This window comes from Megalops cyprinoides, chromosome 11 (assembly GCF_013368585.1).
Source record: "Megalops cyprinoides isolate fMegCyp1 chromosome 11, fMegCyp1.pri, whole genome shotgun sequence".
NCBI classification, from domain to species: domain Eukaryota; kingdom Metazoa; phylum Chordata; class Actinopteri; order Elopiformes; family Megalopidae; genus Megalops; species Megalops cyprinoides.
The window spans coordinates 109,823-135,858 of record NC_050593.1 but is presented as its reverse complement, the minus strand read 5'-3'; the positions used below and the strand labels follow the sequence as shown (position 1 = coordinate 135,858).

General features: G+C 41.6%; 1 protein-coding gene across 1 annotated transcript in view; it reads left to right on the top strand.

Annotated features, from left to right (window-relative positions):
• Positions 1-4,122: 4,122 nt before the first annotated feature.
• LOC118785496 (prostaglandin F2 receptor negative regulator-like) overlaps positions 4,123-26,036 on the top strand; it is a 43,915-nt gene continuing 22,001 nt past the window's right edge. Inside the window, exons 1-4 of the mRNA XM_036540187.1 lie at positions 4,123-4,411; positions 11,728-12,093; positions 19,065-19,472; positions 24,130-24,519. Of these exons, the coding sequence (XP_036396080.1) occupies positions 4,366-4,411; positions 11,728-12,093; positions 19,065-19,472; positions 24,130-24,519 (1,210 nt within the window). The 5' untranslated portion in view covers positions 4,123-4,365. The remainder of the gene's footprint in view (positions 4,412-11,727; positions 12,094-19,064; positions 19,473-24,129; positions 24,520-26,036) is intronic.

Sequence of the window (26,036 nt, the reverse complement as noted above, 5' to 3'; positions counted from 1 at the left end):
TTCACGTAAACAAACACATTTTGGATTTACAAATCTAGCTAGGTAGCAAGGGGGCTAAAACACCATTCGCTATGCGGGGACATTAAAACGCTACACGAGTAGGCCTATAGAAAAGAACTATGTAATCGTTCGTAAAATGCAGAAACATTAACTTAGCTAATATTCTAGATGCGGGCAGAATGTTAATACAATGAGATGATTATAGACACAAGGATGACAACATATCCACCGTCCTACGATGCTAGCATGCTACAATATGCTAGCTGGCTAAGTCGCTAGGCGGAGATATTACGAATTGCAACGCGTGTTGAGGAGAAGAATGTAATCGTTTGTAAGTACTTAGCTACCGTGTATTAATATTTGTTAGAAGACTGGTAATACAGTAATCGTTCATTTCACCTTTGCCCGTGCAAGTTCACATAATAACATGCACAAAAATGAGGTGCTTGGAAACATAATAATAGTAGTAATAATAATAGTAATAATAATAATAATAATAATAATAATAATAATAATAATTATTATTATTATTATTATTATTATTATTATTATTATTATCCTTACAGAAACAATAGGGCCACAGCCTGCACCTCCAGTGCTCGGGCCCTAAAATTAATTTGTTGACTGTTTTATATATTATGGCATGTTTTTGTCATGAAGAGTCATGAAGAGTTTTTAACAGGGGGTTAATGTGCTCTTTCCAGAAAAGATATGTAAAAAATATTGTTTTGGCAGATAATTATATTTACGGTGTTTCACTGTTATGAAAATTGTTTTCAACCATTTCAGAGTTTACGGTATTTTACTGTCATGGTTTGACTGTTTTCTACCGTATAATTTACAGACATTTTACAGTGTAGTTTGTGTGCTTGCGAAAGCTACAACGTGAGATTGTTTAATTAACAAAGATGGCATTTATCGATTTAAATTACGTTAAATGCTCATGACACATCACAGCTTTTGTGAGGTCTGTGTTACTAAACGTTATTGTTCACTGCACTCAACCTAACTTAAACGTTTATTCTCAGTAGGTAATTTAAATCGATCTAACCAAATTTAGCTCCGTTTTGTAATTTGAATTTCGTAACACAGTAAAGTTATAATGTGGAACACTTAAGAGAAAGCTTTGGGATTACTTGCCACTGAATTGTTCAAATTGCCATCCTTGTTAATTAATCTCACGTTGTAGCTTTCGCAAGGACACAAACTACAGCACAAACTACCCACGCTGGACACAGTTTTAAACGTCAAACACGGCAGCTGGAGTGTGTGGTTGGTTAGTGAGGGAGACATAGCTGATGCTGAGTATAATATTAGAGGATGACGTTACTTCCATTCTAGATGGGAATCGACTCTGTACTACAAAACATATGTATATAATAATGGAATATTCATAAAGAATTGTGTGGATTTGTGGACCTTAAAATAGATCTGTGATCAGACTATTACCCATCTTCTGCTGTTGGATCTTGTTACTTTGTAAGATACAAAGTTGAAAATGTTTGAACACCAGGTGGCACTCTAAGTTCATTTTCTCCTTTTTGGCCATCAAAAGTTTTACATTTTGATTGAGTGTCTGATTTTGGTGTCTGAATTTAAATGTTTTGTTGATTATATTTATGATTTCTGTTCTCTTTTCTCTGTTCAGATTTACCATATAAAAGCAGAGACATGGAAAAAAATCTGGTTACACTCTTCCAAATGCCACTCTGCTGTAATCACAACACTGAAGTTTACCTGTAAAAGAACAAAGAAATCAACCCCAGCACCACTAAAGAAACAGAATTCGAACTAAAAGCATTATGAATAAATAAAATGACCAATTACTCAGCACTGAATTTTACTTTCTAAAGGAACAGAATCAGAATAATGGACTGATGCACTCTAAAAGTGGAAAAATCAACACTGAAAATCTCAGTGGATTTTTTTCTGGAAAAAAAAAGTCTGGATAACCTGGCTGAATGAATATAGAAATTCACCCACACCTCATTCCCTAAACACACCAAACAGAAGGAAAAGGTTCCTGGAAAGTGTCTGTCAATGCAATCAAAATACCATAAAACTCTTTAGGATCCCTTCCACCTGGTATTGTATCAGGCATTGATGGCTGGTCCTGTGTGATACAATGTCATATTGTGTAGGAAATGTAAATCCCTGTGCAATTTTTATGATATGAATTCTGCCTGGGAGCAGCAATTTGGGAGAGCTTTGATCTTTGAATGGCATTTTCCTCACAAGGTGGAGTAGTGAGATTTAAGCCAATTCTCCTTGTTTTCATGTTAAGTTTGCTTTGCTGACAAAGTGACTCACATAGCTTACATCTTTACCTACATTTTTATATAGTTGGGGATTAACTAAGGCCGCTCAAGTTAAGTGCCTTGGCCAAAACAATTGAACCAACAACGTGTGAATTATGAGCCCTAAGATTTAGCACCACACCATGCTGCTGACCTGGTTGTACTGCATGGACAGGGTTTAACCACGTGTGTGGTGCCCAGGAATCGAGGGTGGCACAGCAGGTAGTCCCCATGCTGGGGGAGGGGTTGGGGGACTGCTTTCAGTCTAACGTCTCGCACACCTCTGATGCTGTCATTGTCACTATGGCACAGTGACAGTAACAGTGTCAGTGGCAGTAGTGACACTCATGCTACAGAGACTGGGGTTAATATGTGGTTTGTTTTTTAATGTTTTAATGTTTGTTAAAACCATATTAAAAGGTGTGATCCCAAATGTCTGTGCCTGAGAAGAAAATAACCTTTTATTCAACACATCAGGGGCACATTCCCAGTTATGGTCACAAATGAAAAGCCTGGTGTGAAAAAGTAAGTGAGAGAAACTGTCAGATATTTGACCACACTCCCTCTGGTGTTTATGTAAGAATCAGTGAACAAAGCAAAGAGGAACCTGCAGCCTGCATTCGGAGGCATATGATGTGCCTGTCTTCTTTAGTCTCATATTGGAGGATACCACACAGTAATTTCAAGCTACTGCTTGACACATGACACAGCCAGCTCAGTGCCGTCCAGGTGTGATTTTCACAACAGGTGAAAATTTATATCTGGTCTATTTGAGATTGGGGTGTGTGGTCTGGGGTATTCTCTGTTCCTGATGAGGCAGATGCACTTTGACATGCATTTGCAGTGTCCCTTACATTTTTCAAAAGTGTCCTTTTCAAGTGATGCAGCAGAGAGGGAAATGATTAAAATGGTAAAGTTAGAGTCACAGCAGGCTACGGCATGCTAAAAAATGCATCGTTTGGGTCTTTGCCTTACATCCCAGATTAAAAATAGAACACTGTCTGGGGACCCACATGGTAGTCCCCCTGACCTCTCCTTCTGTGCCAGTTCAGGTATGGCCGATTTAATCCTTTTGACCTTTCAACCTCTGATCTCTTCGGCACTGTGCTCCAGGTACTCTCTGCCCCACAATCAGTGCAGTATCACTTTATCAAGCCGTAATATGAATCAGAACCATACTGTGAAAATGTCGCTCTTAGGTCAGAGCTTGGATGCATTATCTATTTTTTGGACACAGACCACTGTGATGCGATGCACAACATGCTTATGTCAATACTGAGCTGACATATTTACTTATTGTCAACTCCACAAGGCTTGTTCAGGTTTGTCTTCTTGCCGGTGATCAGAACAAAAGCAGAGGAAATCAGCTGCCTGATGCTGCATTGCACTGTGGACAAACGTTACCGCGAGCCTGTAGCAGTGGAATTGTGGTTATTATAGGGCGCTTCAATCATGTTGGCTGCGAAACTGACCTCTCATTGACCGCTGGTATGAAAACATGAAGTAATAAGCATAATTAATAGACGTCATTTACTGCTGTTAAGTAAAGTAAGACAGTACCTATGTGGTAGGAACTGGTGACTCTGTTGTCTGTTACGAATAAATATGTCTATTAAAAATGACATCTATTTTTTTGATATATTATTATATAAACATTTTAATGTTCCGGTTTCCTCGTGTTGCTTAAACGCTCTCACAGTAAGCCCGCTGATTTCCAATTGTCTAACTACCTGTAGGGGCCAGGGAGTTGCTGTCTCCTCCTCTTCTTTAAAGAAAAAAAAAATCACTTCCGACGCGAATTGTGCAGTCCTTTGCCCTGCTCCAAACCGTGTTTCGGCGTTCAAAGTGAATCATGCGAGCGGTCGCAGTTTACTCAGAACAGAAACGTCACGATCGTCCAGCCAGTGGAATTTTAAGCAATTCCTGATCTGGCACAACTCAAGGAAAGTTTGCGACATTTAATAAGCCGGTGGTAGCGGCGACACTTGGAGAAAAGCGGGGGGTTCTTTTAAAATCCAGTGATTGGTTCGAGTAACAAAGAAAACCCCCAAGGACAAGCCACGTCGAGATGGAAAACACTTTCTTCCGTGTCTTGATTTTGACTCTAACATTTGGTAAGTCTTCCCTTTAACCAATTTTGATTTAATGCATAGCCTACCACTGTAATTTCACCCAACACCTTTGTAGTGGTTGTAGACTACTGAAACAACGATTTTATAATGCTGGGTAGTATTAAGAAACAGTATACTCACATATCAATAATGATGTAATGAACAAGCTAATCTAAATAATTTTATATTGAAAAGATTTTTCCTGTTATAATCCCGTTATGTGATTTCCATTATTTATTCCTATACGTTCTGGGTTTAAAGCTATTGCTTTGGAAAACGTATTACGCGTGGCAATTCAAATCGCTTTTTGCCTTACACTCAACATAAGTCATTAGTTACAATCATTTACAATAACAGATTTTTCTTAGATTTTCCATTTCTAACGTAAATGGTGCTATGTTAAATAAGATCTGTGTTTAGTTTGCAATTATAACTCAGGTTTAATTCAATGTTTAAAATATATTCTCTGTTAAATCATGGTTTACTTGTAGCTCGCAGTTGTACGTTTCCATTGAGAGTAAACGCTATTATGAAGATTATAAAAATATCTATAGATAGTCCAAGGGGTTTCTAACAAGGAGTCTGTTCAAAGTGGGTCGTTGGTTAAGGGTTTCTGTAATACCATTGCCAGGTATTAGATCCTTCAGTCGAGAAGGAGACCTCCCCTGAGTTCAGGTGGTGGAAACTAACTGCCCACGCCCTTCTTTTCGAAGAAAATTTAAAAGTTCATTAGACTTGCAGTCCTAGTCTACAGTTCGAGGCAAGTAATATTCCATAGGCTACGGCTATGTAAAATAACAGTGCATTACAAATTGATGTAATTAAAGTTCATTCTGGTTAAGTATGAGAATGTTTCATGAACTCTTACAGTTTACAAGGTTTGACAAGAGTCCGTTCAGATAAGTCACTAAATTAATTAATGATGAAACGGATGGAATGACACTAAACCCAATTAATTCATTTACAACACTGAAGTGATGGTTCTGATTCGGTACCCCTCAAACTGTTCGTAGCTTCCGATTGGGTGTATAACAGGTCGGTGTTGGGTCATGTGAAATATCCTCTAGTTAATAAGCAGAGGTTCTGGCTAACAGAGCATTTAAACACCCTCTTCCTCCCTTTCTTGTCACTTGCTCAAAGTTGGGGGAATTTAAGCCCATGTCCATACACCAGCGTTTCTCAACCTTTTTTCAGTCACATAACCCTTTAAAAGTATGCAAAATCTCGACTCACCCCATTCTAAAATGTATTAAAAAACGTACACTCTGCATCCCTCTGACAGCCAACATACACACACACACACACACACACACACAAGTGGTTACTGAGAGAGATGGGGGGTAAGTGTGACTTACTATCAGTGGGAACCCTGAGCCTGGGACGATGCACACAACCAGCCTATACTGGCAAGGATGGATGAGAAGCAGACATGGAGCTCCTGGTCCACAGCCCTCAGTCGCTCCCTGTACTTGTTCTTGATGTAAGTTCAAAAAGCTCAGTTTGCACAAATAGCCTACATCGTAGAGAAGGGTAGCAGAATTGCAATGGCGCTACTTGAAACTATTGGACACTCCTTCTCCAATGATATCCAAAATCTGTCCAAAGCCATGTCCTGAAATTTTATTTTTAGTGTGCGATCTTCCCTGATCTCTGCCAGTTGCTCCTGTGCCAGCAGTGGCAAGTCTTTTCAGCTTTCCAGTGCACATGAACTCCAAGGATTATGGACCCAGTCAAACTGCGCAAAAGACTCCGATGGAAAATAGTGACTAAATCTCTCATCAAGAATTTTCAGATGCTGAGAGATGGACGGATGGCTGTGTGTAGCAACAAGCTATGATGTTCTGCTCCCATTTCCTCACATAGAATCAAAAACAGGTCTTTAATGGCCACGCCTTGATAAAAGTAACAATGTCCACCGCTCTGTCCAGTACATTTAAAAGTTCTTTCGGCAGCGTCTTTGCAACTAGTGCCCACCTGTGAAGGAATTAGTGAGTGTTTTGCATGTTTGGGTTTTGCGTTCGGACCCTACTGATGAAACCCTTGGCACTACCCGTCATGGCGGCGGCCCCATCAGATATTGATACAGTTCTTCCAACTTAATCCCCCCGGTTCAATATACTCAGTTGTCACACGACAAATCTCCTCTCCGGTTGTTTTGTTAGGCAATGGTTTGCAAAATTAAAAATTTTCTCTGATATGGCCCCCATCTATGAATCAAACATTTGCCAAGAGCTGAGCGTGCCCACTGACATCTGTTGATTTGTCAACTTGTAAGGAAAATTTCCCACTAGATCTGATTTTTTCCAAAACTACGTCTTCAATATCTGCAGACATATGATTGACTCGCCTTCCAGTTGTAGGCCTACAGTCCAACAGCGGAACCTTTTCAATTTCTTTGCTGCTTGTGGGCCTAGCATTTGTTGACAATTGCTGTGCATGATTGCAATATGACCATCTCGGCAATCATGTGTGGCTTCTTAGCCTTAGCTACTATCTCGGCCAGACAGCCACTAGATAGCTAGTCTCCAGTGCTTTCTCTGACACTTTTGCACACTTCTTCATCATTTGCTTTTGTCGGTTGTGTTGACTTTTCAAACAAATAAAATAGTCTGCACCCTTGCTGGCTAGTGACGGATGATTTGTTGTCAGGTGTCTTAAGTTTGCTCAGAACCATTGCTTGGTTTGACAATTTCATACCACGTACCAGGCACGCTGCTTGTATGGTACCCTCACTGCTGAGCTGCCACTGGATGATGAAGTTGATGGCTCAGATTCAAAGTTATCTGATTCTGGAGCCTTTCTTTTCAAAAACCGTTCCATGCTAGTTTGTATGCTTCACGCAACACTCTCGTAATGCATCGCGCGGTAATGGAAAAAAAAAACAACAACACTATAGTAGGCTATTTACGTAGTCACATGCTGACCCTGGCGGTGACGTTGTGACATGGATAAAGGGGCATGTGAGACAAATGATGATGTATGAGGCGGCTAATGATCTGCATTTTCATGATAAGTTGCGAAACTATCGTTTTTTTGGAATTTTAATTCATTTTATTATGTCAGCAAAGTCAAATTTTTTTTTTTTTGACGGCAACCCTGACGAAGCCGGGTGGCACCCCGGGTGAGAAAGTCTGCCATATACATACGCAAAATTGCCCTCCAGCCTTCATTCTGTTTTTCTCTGTGAGACTGTGTGCTTGATCAGGAGGCAGGTCTGCCTTAGATCCCCTGTGCAAGATATATAGGGCGGCAGTGTAGCATAGTGGTTAAGGAGCAGGACTTGTAACCGAAAGGTTGCTGGTTCAATCCCCACTGGGACACTGTTGCTGTACCCTTGGGCAAGGTACTGAACCCACAGTTGCCTCAGTAAATATCCAGCTGTATAAATGGATAACATTGTAAAGAACTATAACCTATGTAAGTCGCTTTGGATAAAAGCGTCTGCCAAATGAATAAATGTAAATGTAAATATAGTCTTGGTAAGTTCAAGGTGATGGCAGACTTGCACTTCGCAGCAACAAAAAGTTGAAGTTGTAAGCTGATTGATTCAGTCTATCATAACATAATATTGGTTCAGAGCAATAGTGTTGTGATTGTGGAAAATGCAAGTTATGGGCCAAGGCAAAATAGTTTGGTGAGATATTGTGGCCTTCCTGTCATATTGACAGTTGCCCAGCCTCCAATAGAACTGCATATAATATTTTTCAGGGTAGTCAGTAGGGCTGTACTGAAAAATTCGAAGCTTTGTTCATTGAATTGGCATTCTTAAGCATTCGATTATTAGGATGGGTGCTCAGTTGCAGTTTTAAGGTTATTGCTACTGTAATACAAGAAATTCAGATGTTAAAGCGGCTTACTTTTTATTATCATTTAACATAAACAATTTTGCCAATAAACTGTGGGGCGCCAAGTGTAACAGACCTTTTTTCATAGACAGAATGCCTTCTGTCCATGTAACAGATGTCCTAGGCCAGCATTTATGCTTTTATGGCACGAAATACAGAATGCGCTATATTATCATCATTCCGTGCCATTGAATGTTCATTTGTCCACTTAACTGTTCTGCTATATTACTTATAGCATGTAGCATCACATTACTTTATTACTGAGAGTAATGATGTGCACGAAACGGGATTTAGCACAATATATTCCGTGACTCTGCAGTTACAGAAGGCATTCCGTCCACGAAAGCAAAGGCTGCTTCTTTCGTAGACATCAGTGTTTTGCTTAAGTACAAAATTAATTATGTTCATAGGCTATATTACTGAAGATATGATGTGCATGATAGGCTTTGGTCCAATACATTGCGTGAGTCAGCAGTTTACGGAATGAATTATGTGTCATGAAATCGCACAGGAATGATTCCGTACACTAAAGCAAATGCTGGTTGAACTTTTGTCGACAGAACTGTTTGTCACATTCATTTGGTCACTTATGAAATGCCAAAACAGCAGGCCAAAACGATGACGTCACGTCACAGACATTTAAAGCTTCGTGCAAAAAAGGTTGGCTAAAATTAGAATGGCAAAAAATGGCATTCGATACAGCCCTAGTAGTCAGAGCAACAAACTTGAAATAGGCTTCATTCAATAGATGGTAGCTAGTGGCTGAAAATGGTTTCATTAACTATAACCATTGGCCTTTATTGTCAATGCAGTAAGCTCATTGGTGGGGTTTGTTGGCAGGGTTTCCTCTCTGTGACTCGTCAGGTGCCTGGGAGCTACTCTGATGTCATCAGAGACTGCACTGGGGTGGCGGAAGGCTTGTGCCAATGTAGGATTTCAGTGGCTATTTCACTAACCCCACTAACAGCTCAAGGCATGACTGCTTCTCTCTAATTGTGCTGTGTACTGTAAATGATTTCATTTTCTTGTTTTCTTGTTTCTTTTCTTGTCTGTCATTGCCTATCCTGTGGCCACACTACATTTCACCATAATTCAGCTTTAAGTAATGATGCTCTTGAGTGGTGCGAGTAAAACATCCCTTCTGCCAAAGTCCAAAAAACTACCAGGTTGACATCAGATTGGTCCCAATAAATGGTTAAAATGACCTGGAGTGGATAATGTAATCTTACTAATATTATAGACTGATGTTTTGATGTGTCCAGTGTGGCTCAAATATAGGTACAAGATAATGCACGCTGAGCAGGCTGCAACTTTCTCAGACTGACTGAGCTGACTGAGTTAGTCAGCTGGCTAGCTAAGCCAGCTGGTGGAAATGTGTTAGGCATATGGAAGTGACAGAAATTAGTCACCAAAGATGCACATTTCAGTGTCTGCTGTGCTAAACAGTCCAGTGGAGGAGGGAGCTCAAGGAAGTTTAATACAACAAATCTGATTAACAAGGTGGAGGCATGCTGCTACACTGAGCAATTCACATTCTTAGCGAATACCTCGAGAACAAAAGCTCAGTACACAGAAAAAAAGGCAAACTGCTGCTGCTGCGACGCAGATCTACTCCAGGGCTGGGTGTATCTGTGAAGTTGTGCATGCAAGTCCTTGTTATTGAGTCAGGTGTTGGACCATCATAATGGGGGGGGGGGGGGGTGTTGATATGGCTGTCATAGGCATTCCTTTCACTGCTCTGCTGTTTGTTTCTTCTCCCCTGTCTCTCCTGTGTGCTCACTGTATCTGTTGAGACAAGCCTTTCTCTTTCTAACAAGGACTGCTTTAACCAGTTCAATCCTGACTGCTACCTCACCTTGCTGTCATATACCCTACAGCTCCTAGAGGATCAGCATTTTATTACAGTATTTCAAAAATATTTGCATTGCGTCAAAAGAAATAATGTAATATATTCTGTGAAATAATATACTAAAGTGTACTGTGCAAATAATCATCAGGATGTTGAGAGAAAGGCTGTTAGAATGTTACTTCAACACCGACCGCTATAATAGTGCATTCTTTTAAGCAATGAATTTTGCTCATTTTCAGTCAAAGATTTTGGCATTTGTAAATCTGAGGTTTCAAATTAGTTTTGCAAGGCCCCCCAAAGAGTAAGTTGCTTTTTAATATTAAAGACCAGCAGTATATTTTCTCACTTAGTTTAACCTGCCTTAACCTCTCTACTGCACAGGAATGTTCTGTTTTTGGACCGGTCATGAAAAAGGTAAAACACTGTTTTTTTCTGCAGTGTGAATGGAGCAGAAATGGTGCAGTCCATTGCATGCAGCCTGCCAAATGTCAGCCACATTTAAATAAAGTTGTCATTGATCCGCAGTGATTCCGAGTTTTTAAGGAAAGTAGGTTTAAGGTAGGGAGTAAAGCTGTATCATACAGCACTGGATTGTTTGCTGAGATTTGAATAGAATTGAATGATTTGAACAGTCCTTACAAACTAATATTTGTTATGGCATTGTTTTGTTCAGGGAAATGTGTACATCGGCTCAGAGCAGTAAACTCAGACCCAGTGAACAGTACTAAGGGAAGAAGGCAAAGTACATACTGATGGACAGAATTCCAGCTCAATTAAAAAAGACACGACACACAGCAAACACTGCAGTGTTGGTATTTTTTTATGTTTCTCCTCTGGGTGAGAACATATGCCACATTCATAATGATGAACTGGAACCTGTCACAAACAGCTTTTTTAAAAGATTACATTTAACATGAAATGGTTGCCTTAAAGCAGTAAACCAGTAAGGACTAAAACAAAAGCGGATGCTGCCCATAATAATTTGATATCTGCTCAAGCGTTTTCCTGGCTTATGTGGAAGAGTACCAACCAGCAATTTGGTGGAATTCTTCTGGCATTGGTTAGTTATGTGAATTGATGGAGAATGGCAGTATTCTAGTGCTGGTGTGTTGCCACCATTGTTGCAAAGTAACATATGCAGCAGGGAAGCAGCTCTGTAGGACCCTCTAGCAAGTGTGTATTTGATATAATTAGCATTAACAGTAGTGTTTAATACTAGATTCAAGTATCCTTTCTCTTTAGAGTGCTAGTGTTTAACATTCTGCAATAATTAAGCATTCTGGTATTAGAGGGCTATGATTTTAGACTATTTTTAGTTATTTTCATGTGTTCACGCCATGTGTATCTTGCAGTGTGTTCCTGAAATTTGTGGTCTTCCTCCAGTATCAGCGATCTTTAAAATTTTGCTAGCACTGTTAATTATGATTGATTTTCAATGGCATAAATATTCTGAGCACTGCTAATGAACTGTCCAGACAGTCAGACTTCATACTTAGTGGGTAAAATGCTACATGACCTGTTAGATCAATGGAACTGTCTTAGTGTTTGTATCCACTAATTGCCATCTTTAACAGTGTTATTTGATGTCTGTGTTTGAAGTTTGATTCGTTTTGTGCTTTTTACAGGGTGGGTCCATGGGAGGGTGGTCAAGGTCCCCGAGGGCCCTCTTATCCGTGTGGAGGGGCAGGCAGTTTCGGTGCGGTGTGATGTGTCGGACTATGAGGGCCCACGAGAGCAGGACTTTGAGTGGAAAGTGGCACGAGGTGGCCAGTTCCTTCAGCTCGTGTCCACATTTGACCCCTCGTACTCAGACCCTTCCATGCAGGACCGTGTGGACAGTGGCGACATCGCTGTGGCAAGGCTGGCTGATGACACCGTGGAGCTCAGGATCCGGAGTGTGCAGGCCGCAGACGGCGGCGTCTACAGCTGCAGCACCATCAGCACCGACTCGGTCATCAGCGGGAACTACGAAGCTGACGTGGAGCTGAAAGGTAGGCCCCTGCCACAGGCATGCCATTTTCAGAGAGGGACTGATGCACAGGCCAGCACAAAAGCATTTATAGCCTTATTGGCTTCTTTTTTGTATGATTAGACAATGCATTCAAATAATGGTGTGTTAAATTCCATGTTAAGATTTGAGGCCAGCAGTGTGCAGATGACTTACTCATTAAGTGCTTACGTTCTTGTCCTTGGGTGCAATGTTGTAGGTGGTTAAGGTGGTAATGGAAAGCCACCCGATGAAATTTCCTGTTGCAGGTGACACAGCTCTGTTCACAAATTTATTTGTGCAATTTTTGCTTTTGTAGAACACGGCTTTTCTCTAGTCTGTGCTCTCACCACCACTCCACGCTGCTGGCTGACAGTCAGGAATGTGTTGGCTTTATAACCTTGAGTCCCCACTTCTGCCTAACAGACCAGTATGTGTTTGTTTAATGAAGGCATGGTTTGAACAGTGCTGTGAAAAATGATTGGATAAAGGAGAAGTGGCAGTCATAGGGTTTGGTCTACTGGGCGGGCGTTGCTGGAACTTCAACGGCCCTATTCCATTTACTCTCCTAAGATATGCGACAAAGACTCAAAGTATTGAACTGCCACTCCCAACACACAAATACGAGACTCTCATCCTTGATGTAATTTTCCATGATGACTGAGGGAAATGCTTAAGATGGATCCATTATTTTTTTTAGAAATGAGTTTGCAAAATTATGATTCGTATCCATTCTGATCCATTTGTCTGGGAGTGATACTGTTCTGCCCTGCAGCCAGGCTTAAATGATGAAAAGTGTGATTACAAATATTGTACCTTTTGGTTTTTACGTAATGACGTAAATGTGAATAATTCTAGCAGTGGCCTCATTTTTCTGAAGCAAATCTCCACTTTTCGTTTTTTAATTATAAACTTAACAACTGGAAAAAGCATGGAGCAATAGAACTGCGGGAGATTTATCGTCAGACAGCCACGTCTTATCCTTCAAATGGATTTATCAGAGAGTTGCAAATGGAGCTCGCCCAGACTGTATAGGCTACAGAGTTCATTTCCAAGTCCGTCTATTGGTGAGAGGACTGCCAATCAAATGCAACTAATTTGTATAGATTTCCCATCAGCCGCAATGTTCATATTCTGATACGGAGATCGACTGATCTGGGCATATGTGAAAGTATATGCATACACCCCAGCTGGCTTCAGCTGCAGAAATAAAGCCAACAACTGTCCTTGTGCATTCATAACAGCATGCTTTGTTAACTGCTGAAATGAGTGCTAATGGTCGTTTCAGCTGATTTGACTGCCTTGAGATTTGGATGAGTTCAAAGTTCATATTTGTTAACAGGGTCTGTATGTTTATTTATTTATTTTTTTAGACCAGTTTGTATCCTTTGAGCGAATCAAAACCAAGCTTTGCTTTGCCATTTTGCTGTACCTTCTATAGGCTGTTAATGTTTGTCTTAATACAGTATGGTAAATGGCAAAACTGAAGGGTAGGAGTCAGAGCCTATGAACATATTTATTTCTTCCCTTGGAAAATTCTTTCCAGAATGCAAAATAATGCATGGATGAGACATGCAGTGATCGATGAGAAACAGGTCACTATCTTGCTGTGGCAAGGTATGGTCTGTTGCACAGGAGCCAGTAGTTGAATCAGATCACCGTATAAACAAAAGCCAAATAAAATGAACTGCGTCACAATGTTTTCGCTACTTAGAAGTGCAACTCCTCTAAATGCGGACAGATGTGGTGAGCAGACATGTAATCAAATGTTTGTTTCCCACGTTTAAGTCTTTCCATTGTTCTTTCCATGTTCTTTTCCACACACAAAGCTATGTGTGCAGATGCTAACGCATTCTGGGCTCAGCTGGCACAACAGGAGAAAGGGAAAGTTGGGAAAGCGTTTATTGTCTGTTCTTACAGTCTGGTACCATATTTCTATAAATTGTGATGTGTTCAGCAGCTGAGGTGGGCTGCAGGAAAGCAAGGATGGGGGGATGACAATCCCTCTTCCCAACAACATGTTTTTCCGTAGGGTACACTTAGGAAAGCAACTCAGAAACAACTGCCTGATTTAATCGTGGATCCAAGCTTCAATACAAAGTTCTCTCTTAGTGTAGATAATGTGCAGATTTTTATCAGTTGAACTTTCAACAGGGCTTCACTTATTTGAATCTCATACTTCATAAAGATGTAGTGACACAGGCTTCTTGATGTCATTATGTCCTGCAGTAGTGCAGTCTGGTGAAGGTTTTACCCATATAAGGAGTGTGATTGGGAGTCTTGTTAATCCAGGAATATGCACATTTTTTAAAATCGGGGGCAGGGAACCAGGTGCTCTGGTCTTCCTTGGTGATCTGGGTGAGGATTTCCTGAATGGCTTCAAGGTGCAACTCACTGTTTTGTTTGAGCAGGCACAAAGAAATAAATATTCCACTATATGTTTGTGACACACACTATTTAATGTGGCAAAATACAGTGTTCATCTAATGAAAATAAATGATCAGTTAGAAATTGCAAGAACACCATCTTAGAAATTCAATGTAAATTTGAAAGAATTTATTCAGATCAGAAATTATATGTTTCTGAAGGCAGAGTATGTTACATTTTTTTGTAGGGCCAGCTTAGTGAGTAATCAGACAACACAATTCAGTAATGCATTACATACATTAATAACATTTATTATCAGATAAAATTTTGTAAATATTCTAAGCAGAAATGTGATAAATGGATATTGATTAAGAAAATAACTGCATAAATACACTATATGGCCAAAAGTATGTGGACACCTGACGTTCACACCTATATGAGCTTATTGGACATCCCATTCCAAAACCACGGGCATTAATATGGAGCTGCCCCCCCTTTGCAGCTATAACAGCCTCCACTCTTCTGGGAAGGTGTGTCTGTGGGAATTTGTGCCCATTCAGACAAAAGAGCATTTGTGAGGTCAGGCACTGATGTTGGACGAGAAGGCCTGGCTTGCAATCAGCGTTCTAATTCATCCCAAAGGTGTTCAGTGGGGTTGAGGTCAGGGCTCTGTGCAGGCCACTGAAGTTCCCCCACACCAAACTCGTCAAGCCATGTCTTAATGGATGTTGCTTTGTGCACAGGGGCACAGTCATGCTGGAACAGGAAAGGGCCTTCCCCAAACTGTTGCCACAAAGTTGGAAGCATACAATTGTCTAAAATGTCTTTGTATGCTGTAGCATTAATGTTACCCTTCACTGGAACTAAGGGGCCTAGCCAAAACCCTGAAAAACAGTCCCAGACCATTATCCCTCCTCCACCAAACTCTACAGTAGGCACTGTGCATTCCGGTAGGTAGTGCTCTCCTGGCATCCGCCAAACGCAGATTCGTCAATCAGACTGCCAGATAGTGAAGCGTGATTCATCACTCCAGAGAATGCGTTTCCACTGCTCCAGAGTCCAGTGGCGGTGTGTTTTGCACTAGGGCTGTATCGAATGCCATTTTTTGCCATTCTAATTTTAGCCAACCTTTTTCGAACAAAGCTTCGAATGTCTGTGACATGACATCATAGTTTTGGCCTGTTGTTTTGGCATTTCGTAAGTGACCAAATGAATGTAACAAACAGTTCTGTCGACAAAAGTTCAACCAGAATTTGCTTTAGTGTACGAAATCATTCCTGTGCAATTTCATGACACATGATTCATTCCGTAAACTGCTGACTCACGCAATGTGTTGGACCAAAGCCCTTTCATGCACATCATACCTTCAGTAATATAGCCTGTGAACATAATTAAGTTTGTACTTGAGCAAAACACTGATGTCTACGAAAGTTCAAGCAGCCTTTGCTTTCGTGAACGGACTGCCTTCTGTAACTGCGGAGTCACGGAATATATTTGTCAGGGCTCCGCCCCCTTAAGCCGCGGTGTTTTTGTTTTCCCTGTCCTTGTGCTTTTGTTTTCCTTGTGTTCCTGCCCCGCCCTGCTCCCCGCCGGGTCCCCGCCCACCTGATTCCCTCATTGCCTGCTCACCTGCTTCCCATCTCCTCGTTACCCCAGCCCTATATCTTCCCTGCGTGTCTCTGTCTTGTTGCTAGTTCGTTGCAGTGTGTTTCACCTGTCTCGTCCCCGCGCTTTGTTTTTGTGATTTACTTCTTCATTGCCGATCCTGCCTGTTTCCTGACCACGATTCCTGCCTGCCGTTTTGATCTGATCGCTGCCACTCACCTGCTTGATTCCGGACCCTGTTCTCCCTGACTCCCGTCTTTGGATTTGCCCCCAGATTGCCTCCCTGTGTTTTGAACCCTGCCTGTCCCTGGATTCACGAACTGCCTGTCCCTTTCTAATTATCGCCTGGAACCGGAACATCCCGCGGTCCGCGCTTGTGTCCCGATTACCGGCGTAACAATATTGTGCTAAATCCCTTTCGTGCACATCATACTTTCAGTAATATAGCAAAACAGTTAAGCGAAGAAAATGAACATTTGATAGTATGGAATAATGATAGTATAGCGCATTCTGCATTTCGTGCCACAAAAGCATAAATGCTTGCCTAGGACATCTATTACATGGACAGAATTACTTTTGTCTACCGAATGAGTTTCTTTTGTCCACAAAATGAAAAGCACAACGGCCAATTCAGTGCAGGACAGGAATCATCCATTTTGTTTTCTGTGCACCAAAGTATGTGCTCTCTTCAATATTTTGTGGACACAATGCTAACGTGTTATGGTTTTGTAATGAATCTATGCGTTTTGTAGCACAGAAGGCATTCTGTCTACGAAAAAAGGTCTGTTACACTTGGCGCCCCACAGTTTATTGGCAAAATTGTTTATGTTAAATGATAATAAAAAGTAGGCCACTTTAACATCTAAATTTCTTGTATTATAGTCGCAATAACCTTAAAACTGCAACTGAACACCCATCCTCATAATCGAATGCTTAATTTCACAATCAAATGCCAATTCAATGAATGAAGCTTCGAATTTTTCAGTACAGCCCTACTTTGCACCACTTCAGCCATCGCTTGGCATTGTGCATAGTCATGTTGGGCTTGTGTGCAGCTGCTCGGCCATGGAAACCTATTTCATGAAGCTCCCGATGCACAGTTATTGTGCTGATGTTGCAGCCAGAGACAGTTTGGAACCCTGTAGTGAGTGATTCAACAGAGGACAGGCGGTTTTTACCTGCTACGTGCTTCAGCACTCGGCGGACCCTCTCTGTTAGTTTGCGTGGTCCACCGCTTCATGGCTGAACTGTTGTTGCTCCTAGACGTTTCCACTTGACATTAATAGCACTTACAGCTGACTGGGGTAGATCTAGCAGGGCAGAAATTTCATTAACTGACTAGTGGCAAAGATGACAGTGCCACGTTTAAAGTCACTGAGCTCTCTAGTAGGACCCATTCTACTTCCAAGGTTTGTCTATGGAGATTGCATGGCTATGTGCTTGATTTTATGCACCTGTTAACAGTCAGTGTGGCTGAAACACCTGAACTCAATAATTAGGAGGGCTGTCCACATACTTTTGTCCATATAGTATACGTATGGTTTGGTATTTAACATTAGTCAGAGGGAGAAGAAGTTAGACATTGAACTGAAGTTAGTCATTGAGTCTTTTATATTGATGGGTTATATTCACTTTGTTAGGCTTCTTCCTCAGTTGGGCACAGCAGGAAGGTCCATGTGGCTTGGTCCTCTTTGTATGCTGGGTAGGGCTGGATATCTGACCTGGCTCTTCTGTGTGGGCTGGAGCAGGATACGGCTGGATCCCTGACTCTGTCCCCTTTTGAACAGGTGGCCTGATCCCTTCTCCTGTTGCTGCTTGGCATTCTCCCAGGCAGTGCTCTGGGTCTGGTTTGGCTCAGAGACTCCTTAAAGGTCTCTCTGACATAGCTTTGCACTGAAGCTAGAATGCTAAAGGGAGTCTGGCACAGTCCCATTACATTACATTACATTATTCAGCAGACGCTCTTACCCAGAGCGACTTACATAGGTTACAATTCTTTACAATGTTATCCATTTATACGGCTGGATATTTACTGAGGCAATTGTGGGTTAAGTACCTTGCCCAAGCAGTGTCCCAGCAGGGATCAAACCGACAACCTTTTGGTTACAAGTCCTGCTTCTTAACCACTATGCTACACTCCCTCACTTTGGAGTCTTCCATCACAAGCTATGGAGACTTGAATTCTAACTAGATGCATGAGACAAAGGCATCACTTACCATATGTTTAGTGCTGGGTCCTGATGTAGACCCAGTAGAGAGAAAAGATTGTCAAATCTCTTATCTGCTGAAATCCCTCTGGGGGTGGGTTTGGATTGGGTGTCAAGCAATGACCAGTGGGCACCCCTCAGAAAGTGATCTGTGTAAAGGAGGGTCCTAGTTTTATGACTCTTAGGATTTTGTTTTAGCACACAGAGAAAATGCAGGGATAATTCATCTCTCTGTTTTGGTTCTGGAGAGAAATGGTTAAGCTCAGATAATGCCATTGCATATGTTTGCTTCATTGCAGTACTTTTCTTTTAACTGGTCTTTGTGAGATTTACACATGGAATCAGTTCAATATGTCGCTGTCAGACATTCACATGGGAGGGAAACACTGAGTTAGGTTAGGTTGTGGGTGTTGTCAACATGCCCGTGTGCAGTGAGAGTGATTGTGATCTTTTTATAACCATGTACCGAGCTGACAAGCTAACACATGAAAATGGAAATGCATGGATTTGCATCACAACTAATTAATGTCTACAGTGCAACACATTTAAGGAAAAACAGTGACACAAATGCATGTATGTGTTTGCCCCCATTTTAGATAAGATAGCCCCGTTTAGAAAACCGTGAAATGTGTTACTATTACTCACTGTTTTTAATGTCCCTTAAGGACGCCATAAAAAAATAGTAAAATTCAAAGCAGTCATGGTTTACATACATGTTGCAATGTGTGTGCATGTCCTTCACTTAATCTAAATAGGAAATGATATTGCATAGTATTTAGAATCTTCTTTTCTACAGTGATCAAGGACAGCGTCAAGGTGTCGCCCTCTACACCCCCGGCGGTGGTTCCGGAGGGTGGTTCCTTGGAGCTTCGCTGCAGCGTGAGTCGGGACATCACGCAACACACGTACCTGTCTGTCATCTGGTCTGTCAGGAAGGGGGCCACCTCTGAGGACATCTTGACCTTTGACCCTGAAAGGGGGGTGACCACGGGGAGCAGCTTCCGCCAGCGTTATGCAGATGGCTGCCTGCGTCTGGATCTGCAGGGGGGAGGAGCTTACGGCCTGATCATGACCGAGGCACTGCCTGGTGACCAGGGAGTGTACGTGTGCACAGCCAGAGAGTGGGCACTGGAAAAGGGGGGCACCTGGCAGAAGATCCTGGAGCGGAGTGCGGACATAGGGGAGGTCCAAGTCACGCCCACAGGTGTGTCCTTGTATTTTTAAGTGCTCTCTGCTTTGTGGGTGGATGTGTAATCATAAAGGAGATGTGAAATGGTCATAGATGAGTTGCTAATTTCAACTTGTTTTTGTTTCAAATGGTTTTTAACATTTTTGTGAACATACATCTTAAACTTATTACAAAAAAGTAAAAATTTAAGTTGTATTTAACAAATTACTAGTCACTGTGAATTAGTTTATATAGCTGCTGAGCAAATGCTCTTGTCCGAACACACTAGCTGACCAATAGCTAATTAATATTATATGGTGACAACAGCTAGCTACCTACCTAAATTGTATCCAGCATACTTAGCTTGACACTATTAAATTGGCAACTGAGGAGTTATAAACCCTGCTCCATACCAGTACACACTTCATCCTCCTCAAAATGCACACTGTGGCACCTGTTGCACCACCCTCTTGTGTACAGTGCCAGCTTGCAATGCGCTCTCATCATCTGCTCATAGAAGAGAGCTAACTACTGAACTAAGCCAAGTAAGCATTGTCAAATGAACTTCAAGTACTGGACAACTACTGAAAATCTTATGTGTATGATTTTAATATTAGTGGTGAAAATTGGACAAAACTGGTGAAAGCTGCAGAAATGGATCTGACCATATCTGACAAGACGGGGCAAGAGGGGAAGGCTTCTAAATGCCACAAATTGCATGACCATGGCTATTATTTAGCACTCATCTAAACAAATTCTGTTTTGACTTACTTGCTAAGTAGCCGCTAGGTTTATTTATGTTACACCATGAAATACTAAATGAGTCTGGAAGATAAGCTGCTAATGATGGAAAGTTTACTGACTGTTGAAGCTCTAGCCATGAAGCTAAATTCTAAAAAGTGTAGTGGTGCAAAGTTGCAACACTGCAGATTAGAATCTCTGAGCTCTATGTGGCAAGTATACCAGTTATGTGATGCACTCAGTCCATTGCTTAGTTACATACCTTAGCCTGTATCTAGTCATACAGTTGAGATACGTACTGGAGAATTATATGAATGCACAATGTTTCAAAGCAGCTGGTTCCCCTTCATACATCATTTTCTAAATTTCTACAAGAATCAAAATAGGAGAAAATGTTTATTAAAAAGATAACACTTTGGGAACATATTGAGAATACATTAACATTTTGCTGGATGGCCACTTTGGTGCTAATAGAAGTGGGGGGCGGGATGTTTCTTTATTATAACGTTTTTATTACAGTTAGTATTTAGTAACAAGGAGTAATCTGGGATACCACAGATATGTTGGCATAACCCAGAAAACCAGGGTAAGCCATTCCAGACTGGAGCTATGAGGGTGGGGATTATAGCCCCCTTCTCCTCTTTCTCCATAGACTACCTTACTGTCTTCCACCGTTCCCTCTTACTCCCATACATTTCTTTCCCTATTTGTTTGTTCTTTCACATATTCCCTCTCTTTCACTGTTTCCTCGGTTTACCTTGTTGCCTTGTCTTTGTCCTTTTTCTCTGATATGTTCCTCAGCTGCATACACCCTAACGTTTCCTTTCCTTTCCTTTCTGTATTGTCTCCTCTTTCTCTGTGCTCTCTCTGTCCGGCACTGCTGCCATCTCCATTTTCTTCAGCTGCTTCTGGGTCTCTTTCTTGAAGCCCCCCTTTTAGAGCCCTCTCATCCTCATCCTGTTCTTTAGCCAACTCCAGTATGTCCAGTATCCTTATTTTACCTTTGAACTCTCACCCTCTTCTACTCCCACCACTCTTTCTGCTTTTCATTGCTTCCTCAGTATTCACTGTCACCACTCTCCCCACCTTTCCCCCTCTCTTGTCAAGTAAAGGAAGGGAGATTAGTACTGAAGAGCTTCCTTTGTGCTATCCCTATTGTGTATTTGGAGCCTCCTGGCACTTCTTATCTGTACTGTGAATGATAAGGCATCACTGTAGCCCCTTTCACACGTGCACTGGACCCCGGAACATATCCGGCCCTTAGCCAGAGGAGCTGTATGTGAGAACGCAAATGTTGGCATCAGTCAGACCGGACACGTGACGGACTTTGTTCTGCCAGCTCCCCAGTAAAAAGTCCGCCTCTTGTCGGAGTGAGCCCATGTGTGAATACAGCAGGCAACGTTCCAGAGAATCCACCGTGAGTGAGTGGGCGTGTTGATGACGTTTCTGTCATGCGACTGGCGCGAAACCGGAAGAATACAAACATCTGCCTTGTAGTCTTTTCTGCGTGCCTGTACATTGCTTTCCACTGTTACGTTGACATTGCGGATACGTCCAAATACATGCTATTTTGAGTCCAATGATCGTTAAAGAGATAGTTAGCTATAGTTATACTGCCAAAACTTGTCTCTTTTGATTATCAATAACGTTGGTTAGTAGTTTATTATCTGGTTAGTAGCTAGCTAAGCTGTAGTTAAGTAGTAGTGATAGGTATAGTTAGATAGGTGAACTGGTGACCTAACATTACATAGCGAACAACAAAAACTTACCTTCCTGTTATAATAAATGTATAATTAGTAATAAATTATGTGTACCGGTAGCACCATTTGGATGGCTATGTGTGATTTTTTTGTAGGCTACCCAAAAGTACAATAGCTACGTTCTCCTCCTCCGTGTAACATTATGTGCGCGTACCACCGAAAGGTAAGATATTGAAAAGAAAACACGTCAACTCGCGAATGCTTTTCAACTCGTCAACACTTTTCACTCGTGAAAATGCAAGTGGCGTCTAACTGGAAAATACCACAAGGAAATCTGGACGTTTCTAAACTCACAATGATTTCAAGCGACAATGTAACATACTACAAATGTAATTATTAATGGTTACATACTGGGTACTACACTGAAAAATGGCATGCAGTATATAGTATATACTTATGTAGTACGTGGTACACAGTATGCAGTAGGCGGTTTCGAATACAGCCACTGCGATTTCTGCAGCGAACTTTTTGCGTCATGTCCTGCTTCCTGCACGCTCTACCCAGGCGCCATCCCTCACCTAAACCAAACCGGAGTATTTCCTATAGGTGAGAAGGCATCTGTCACGGACAATCTCCTGTTGTGTGCTGCATGTGTGAAAGGGCAATTCCGGCCAAGTTCCGGACCTGATTCTCCAGACCTTGTCCCGTGTTCATATGTGAGAACGGCTTGAGAGATCTTAAAGTTCAAGGTAACATTGGCAACAGCTCATAGCTGTTAAATCACCAGGCCTGTTGTTGTATTTCAACTGTATGTAGGCCACAGGTGATGTTTAGAGATGCCCATTAAAAAACATTACAGTCACATTGAACACATTTTCCCAGATTGAATGTAACTGTTCAATATTGTGGAATGAAAAAAAAAATTGAATGAGTCCCATTCGCCTTTACATGTGTGAAGCGTTAATATTGTTGTAGATAAACAGACACAAACAATTGTACAGCCCAGTCCAAAACTCTTTCGAAAAGCAGGGTTTGCTCTCTCAAGCATTTGATAAAATCCACTGTACTTCCCCAGCAGTGGTAAACCATGTCTCATATCACATTAGATTTGTTTCACTTTCATTCTGTCATTTTGGCCAGTGGTCAGCAACCTTCAAAGGAGAGTAGTGTGGAAGTGACACAGGCAATTTTCTTGGTTGATCTCTTGAGTATGGCATCATTGCCAGAAAACTTCTGCATTGTTATCACTGATTTTCCTTATGTATAGCTAACATTATACTCTCTGACCATAATTTCCCTTTCTGTCTAGTGTGTCTAGTGTCTAGCAATTCGGAGAAGCTTGGGGTGCTGGGTGACATCACAGCACATACAATATAATTTGTTATATCTAATAAACCATAGCAGCACAAATGAAAATTTTTACGCCACAAACCAGCACAAACGTAGCACAAATGAACAGTAATACCATTTTGAACTTTTTAAATACTTGGGGTGCCAACTTCACGCAGGTGAGGAAAACCTGTAATTGTACTCTATTTTATTCAGTCTGTTATTGTTGTTGAAAACAATTGAAGGAGAATTGTCAGAGATAGGCCTATTTTTATTTAATATAAGCCGTTTATTTTATATAATTTTTTATTTCCATGTTTTGCAGCTGTATATTTTCAAACAGGGAAGGAAACCCTGTCTTTGCATATTTATTTTATTAAAAGTGCTTGTGACATCTCACATGTGGCTTTGACTTACAACTGAACATTTAGCTCACTTCTTAGAAAACACAGAGATACTGTATATATCGTGTATCACCATTCAGCCTAAAAATACTGAGATATGATTTTTGGTCCATATTGCCCAGCCCTAATCCATAGCATACCGTTTCAACAGAGCAAAAGGAAGCTACAGTATAACTATAAGAGTTTTTAAGTATTGCAGTTTATCATCGCAGTAGTATAATTTACATGAGGTCTGGAGCCCTTAAAAAGTGCTGAATTAATGTCATAAGAATTGCATTATGTGTATGTATTTTTGTGACATTTATGCAAACATACACTCTTAATATTTACTGCTAATTTCCCACATCCTACTTGTGACATTTAATTCCTGTGCCAAAATCATAGCATAACTAATTGCTTTTGAGATTGGCAGAAAATAACCATGTTTATGTTGTTAGCTTATGGGCCATCCCTATGTCTGTATCTCTGTTTATATGATGAGAAAAATTCTAAAAAATTCTTGTCTTTCTGCTGTTTCAGCTCAGTCGCTCAAGGTCACCCTGGAAAAGAACAGCACCCTGAGTGTGGACGACACCCTCAACCTCACCTGCTCCGTTGCGGCTGATGGCCTGGCTGCTCTCAGCCTGGAAGTTGAATGGTCGGTCAGCCCGGTCTCCGGGGGTGGAGCTGCTGGTCCACGGGTCTTGGTTCGCGTTGGCCAGGATGGAGTAGTGATGAACACGTCCCCGCTGGTGGGGGTCAGCCACCTGGGTGTGGGGGTGTTCGGGCTTGTCCTCCATGGGGTGGACCAGTCGGCCTCGGGGCTTCACTTCTGCAGGGTGTGGGCCTGGGTCCGGCAGAGCAGCAGGGATTGGCATCAAGTGGCAGAGAAGACCTCCAATCCGGTGCAGGTCCAGGTTACTCTGATAGGTGAGTTCTGCAAGCTTTCACTGCACCTGGGACCTGGGTCTGGCATGTGACTGCATTCATAACTCCTGTATCACCATGCATGTCTTGATTGAACGGTCAGCTGATCAGAATTGGTGATGAACAGCGCAAACCAGTAAGGACTTCAGCTATGGCTCTCTTCCCTGGGATCAAGAGAAATGGGATGCACCTGAGCTAAATTTCAAGTGTCATAGCAAGGAGTCTGAATACTGAATGTCAATGTGATATTTCAGTTTTTTATTTTCAATAAATTTGCAAAACTTTCTAAAATCCTGTTTTCACTTTGTCATTATGGAGTATTGAGTGTAGATTGAGGAGGGGGATTTAAACGATTTTAGCATAAGGCTGCAACATAATAAATGTGAAAAAACTGAAGGGGTCTGAATACTTTGTGAATTCACTGTAGTTCATCTGGGGGCCCTGGTTATAACAGGTCATGGGTAGCAGTGTGAAGTGGTGGTTATAGCAGTGGACCCTAAATCTGAGGGTTATGGGCTGCATGAGATGCATGGGTTCACATCCCACACTGTTCCGGTACATTTGAGCAGGCTGCATTATAATAAAGGCTCCAAGGGCATACAGAATGTAATGATCATGCACCAGCGATGCAGAGATGCAAAGAGGCAAACATTCTTGAACAACAACTGCAAAACAACAACTGCAAACTGAATTTCTGAGTAGGTGTAAATGTTTAAGATCAGTTTGTGTGCCTGACAGCTAGACTTAAGGAGTTGAGTGGGGTAGTAGATCATTTTCTGCAAGATCAAAGGTATTGGTTGCCTTTGAAATGTTCAGTCCTTCACTAGTTCCAGTATGGACTGCCAGCTGTACTTGAGGCATTATGAGACAGAGATTAAAAAGTCCCTCACTGTCACTGCCGCCTTTAACTGTCAAGTGGAATGTGTCCCTATAATAGCTTCATTAACTCTACTGTAAGGAAAACTCTCCCTCACTTGGCTGTTAAATATATGCAACAAGCAGCAGGCTTTTGAATGGAATCTTTGTTCAGGTCTATCTAGTACTGTGTTGATAGTTGCATAATTTCATATCATAGCAGAAATCTGCTGAGATTTTAGATTTTAGGTAGTTTGTATAATGGCTGGTTATCTGTGTGAGGCTCCTGTCTCCCTTCGCCTTATTCTCACAGAGTATCACAAACCCACAGTGATGGTCATAGCTGGCCTGTTATTCTTGGTCCTTTTCTGTCCCTCTTCTGTCCCCCTACTGTGCGTTAACTCCATGATACCTCCCTTCCTGGTCCTTTGTCCATTGAAGCTCATATTGTGCTGGAATGTTCCATGCTTTCAGCAGCCCCGATTCAGCCATGGTGCTATAACAGTGGCGGGGCTGGGTACACTGTAGCAGTTGTCTGCAGTCCTGCCATCTTCTTGGAACCGTGAGCCCCCTCAATGCAGTTCTGACCCCCAAGGTGGTCCTCAGAGGCTGCTCCATGGACCTTGCCTTCTCAAATTTTCCCATTTTCAGCCTTAAGAAAACTG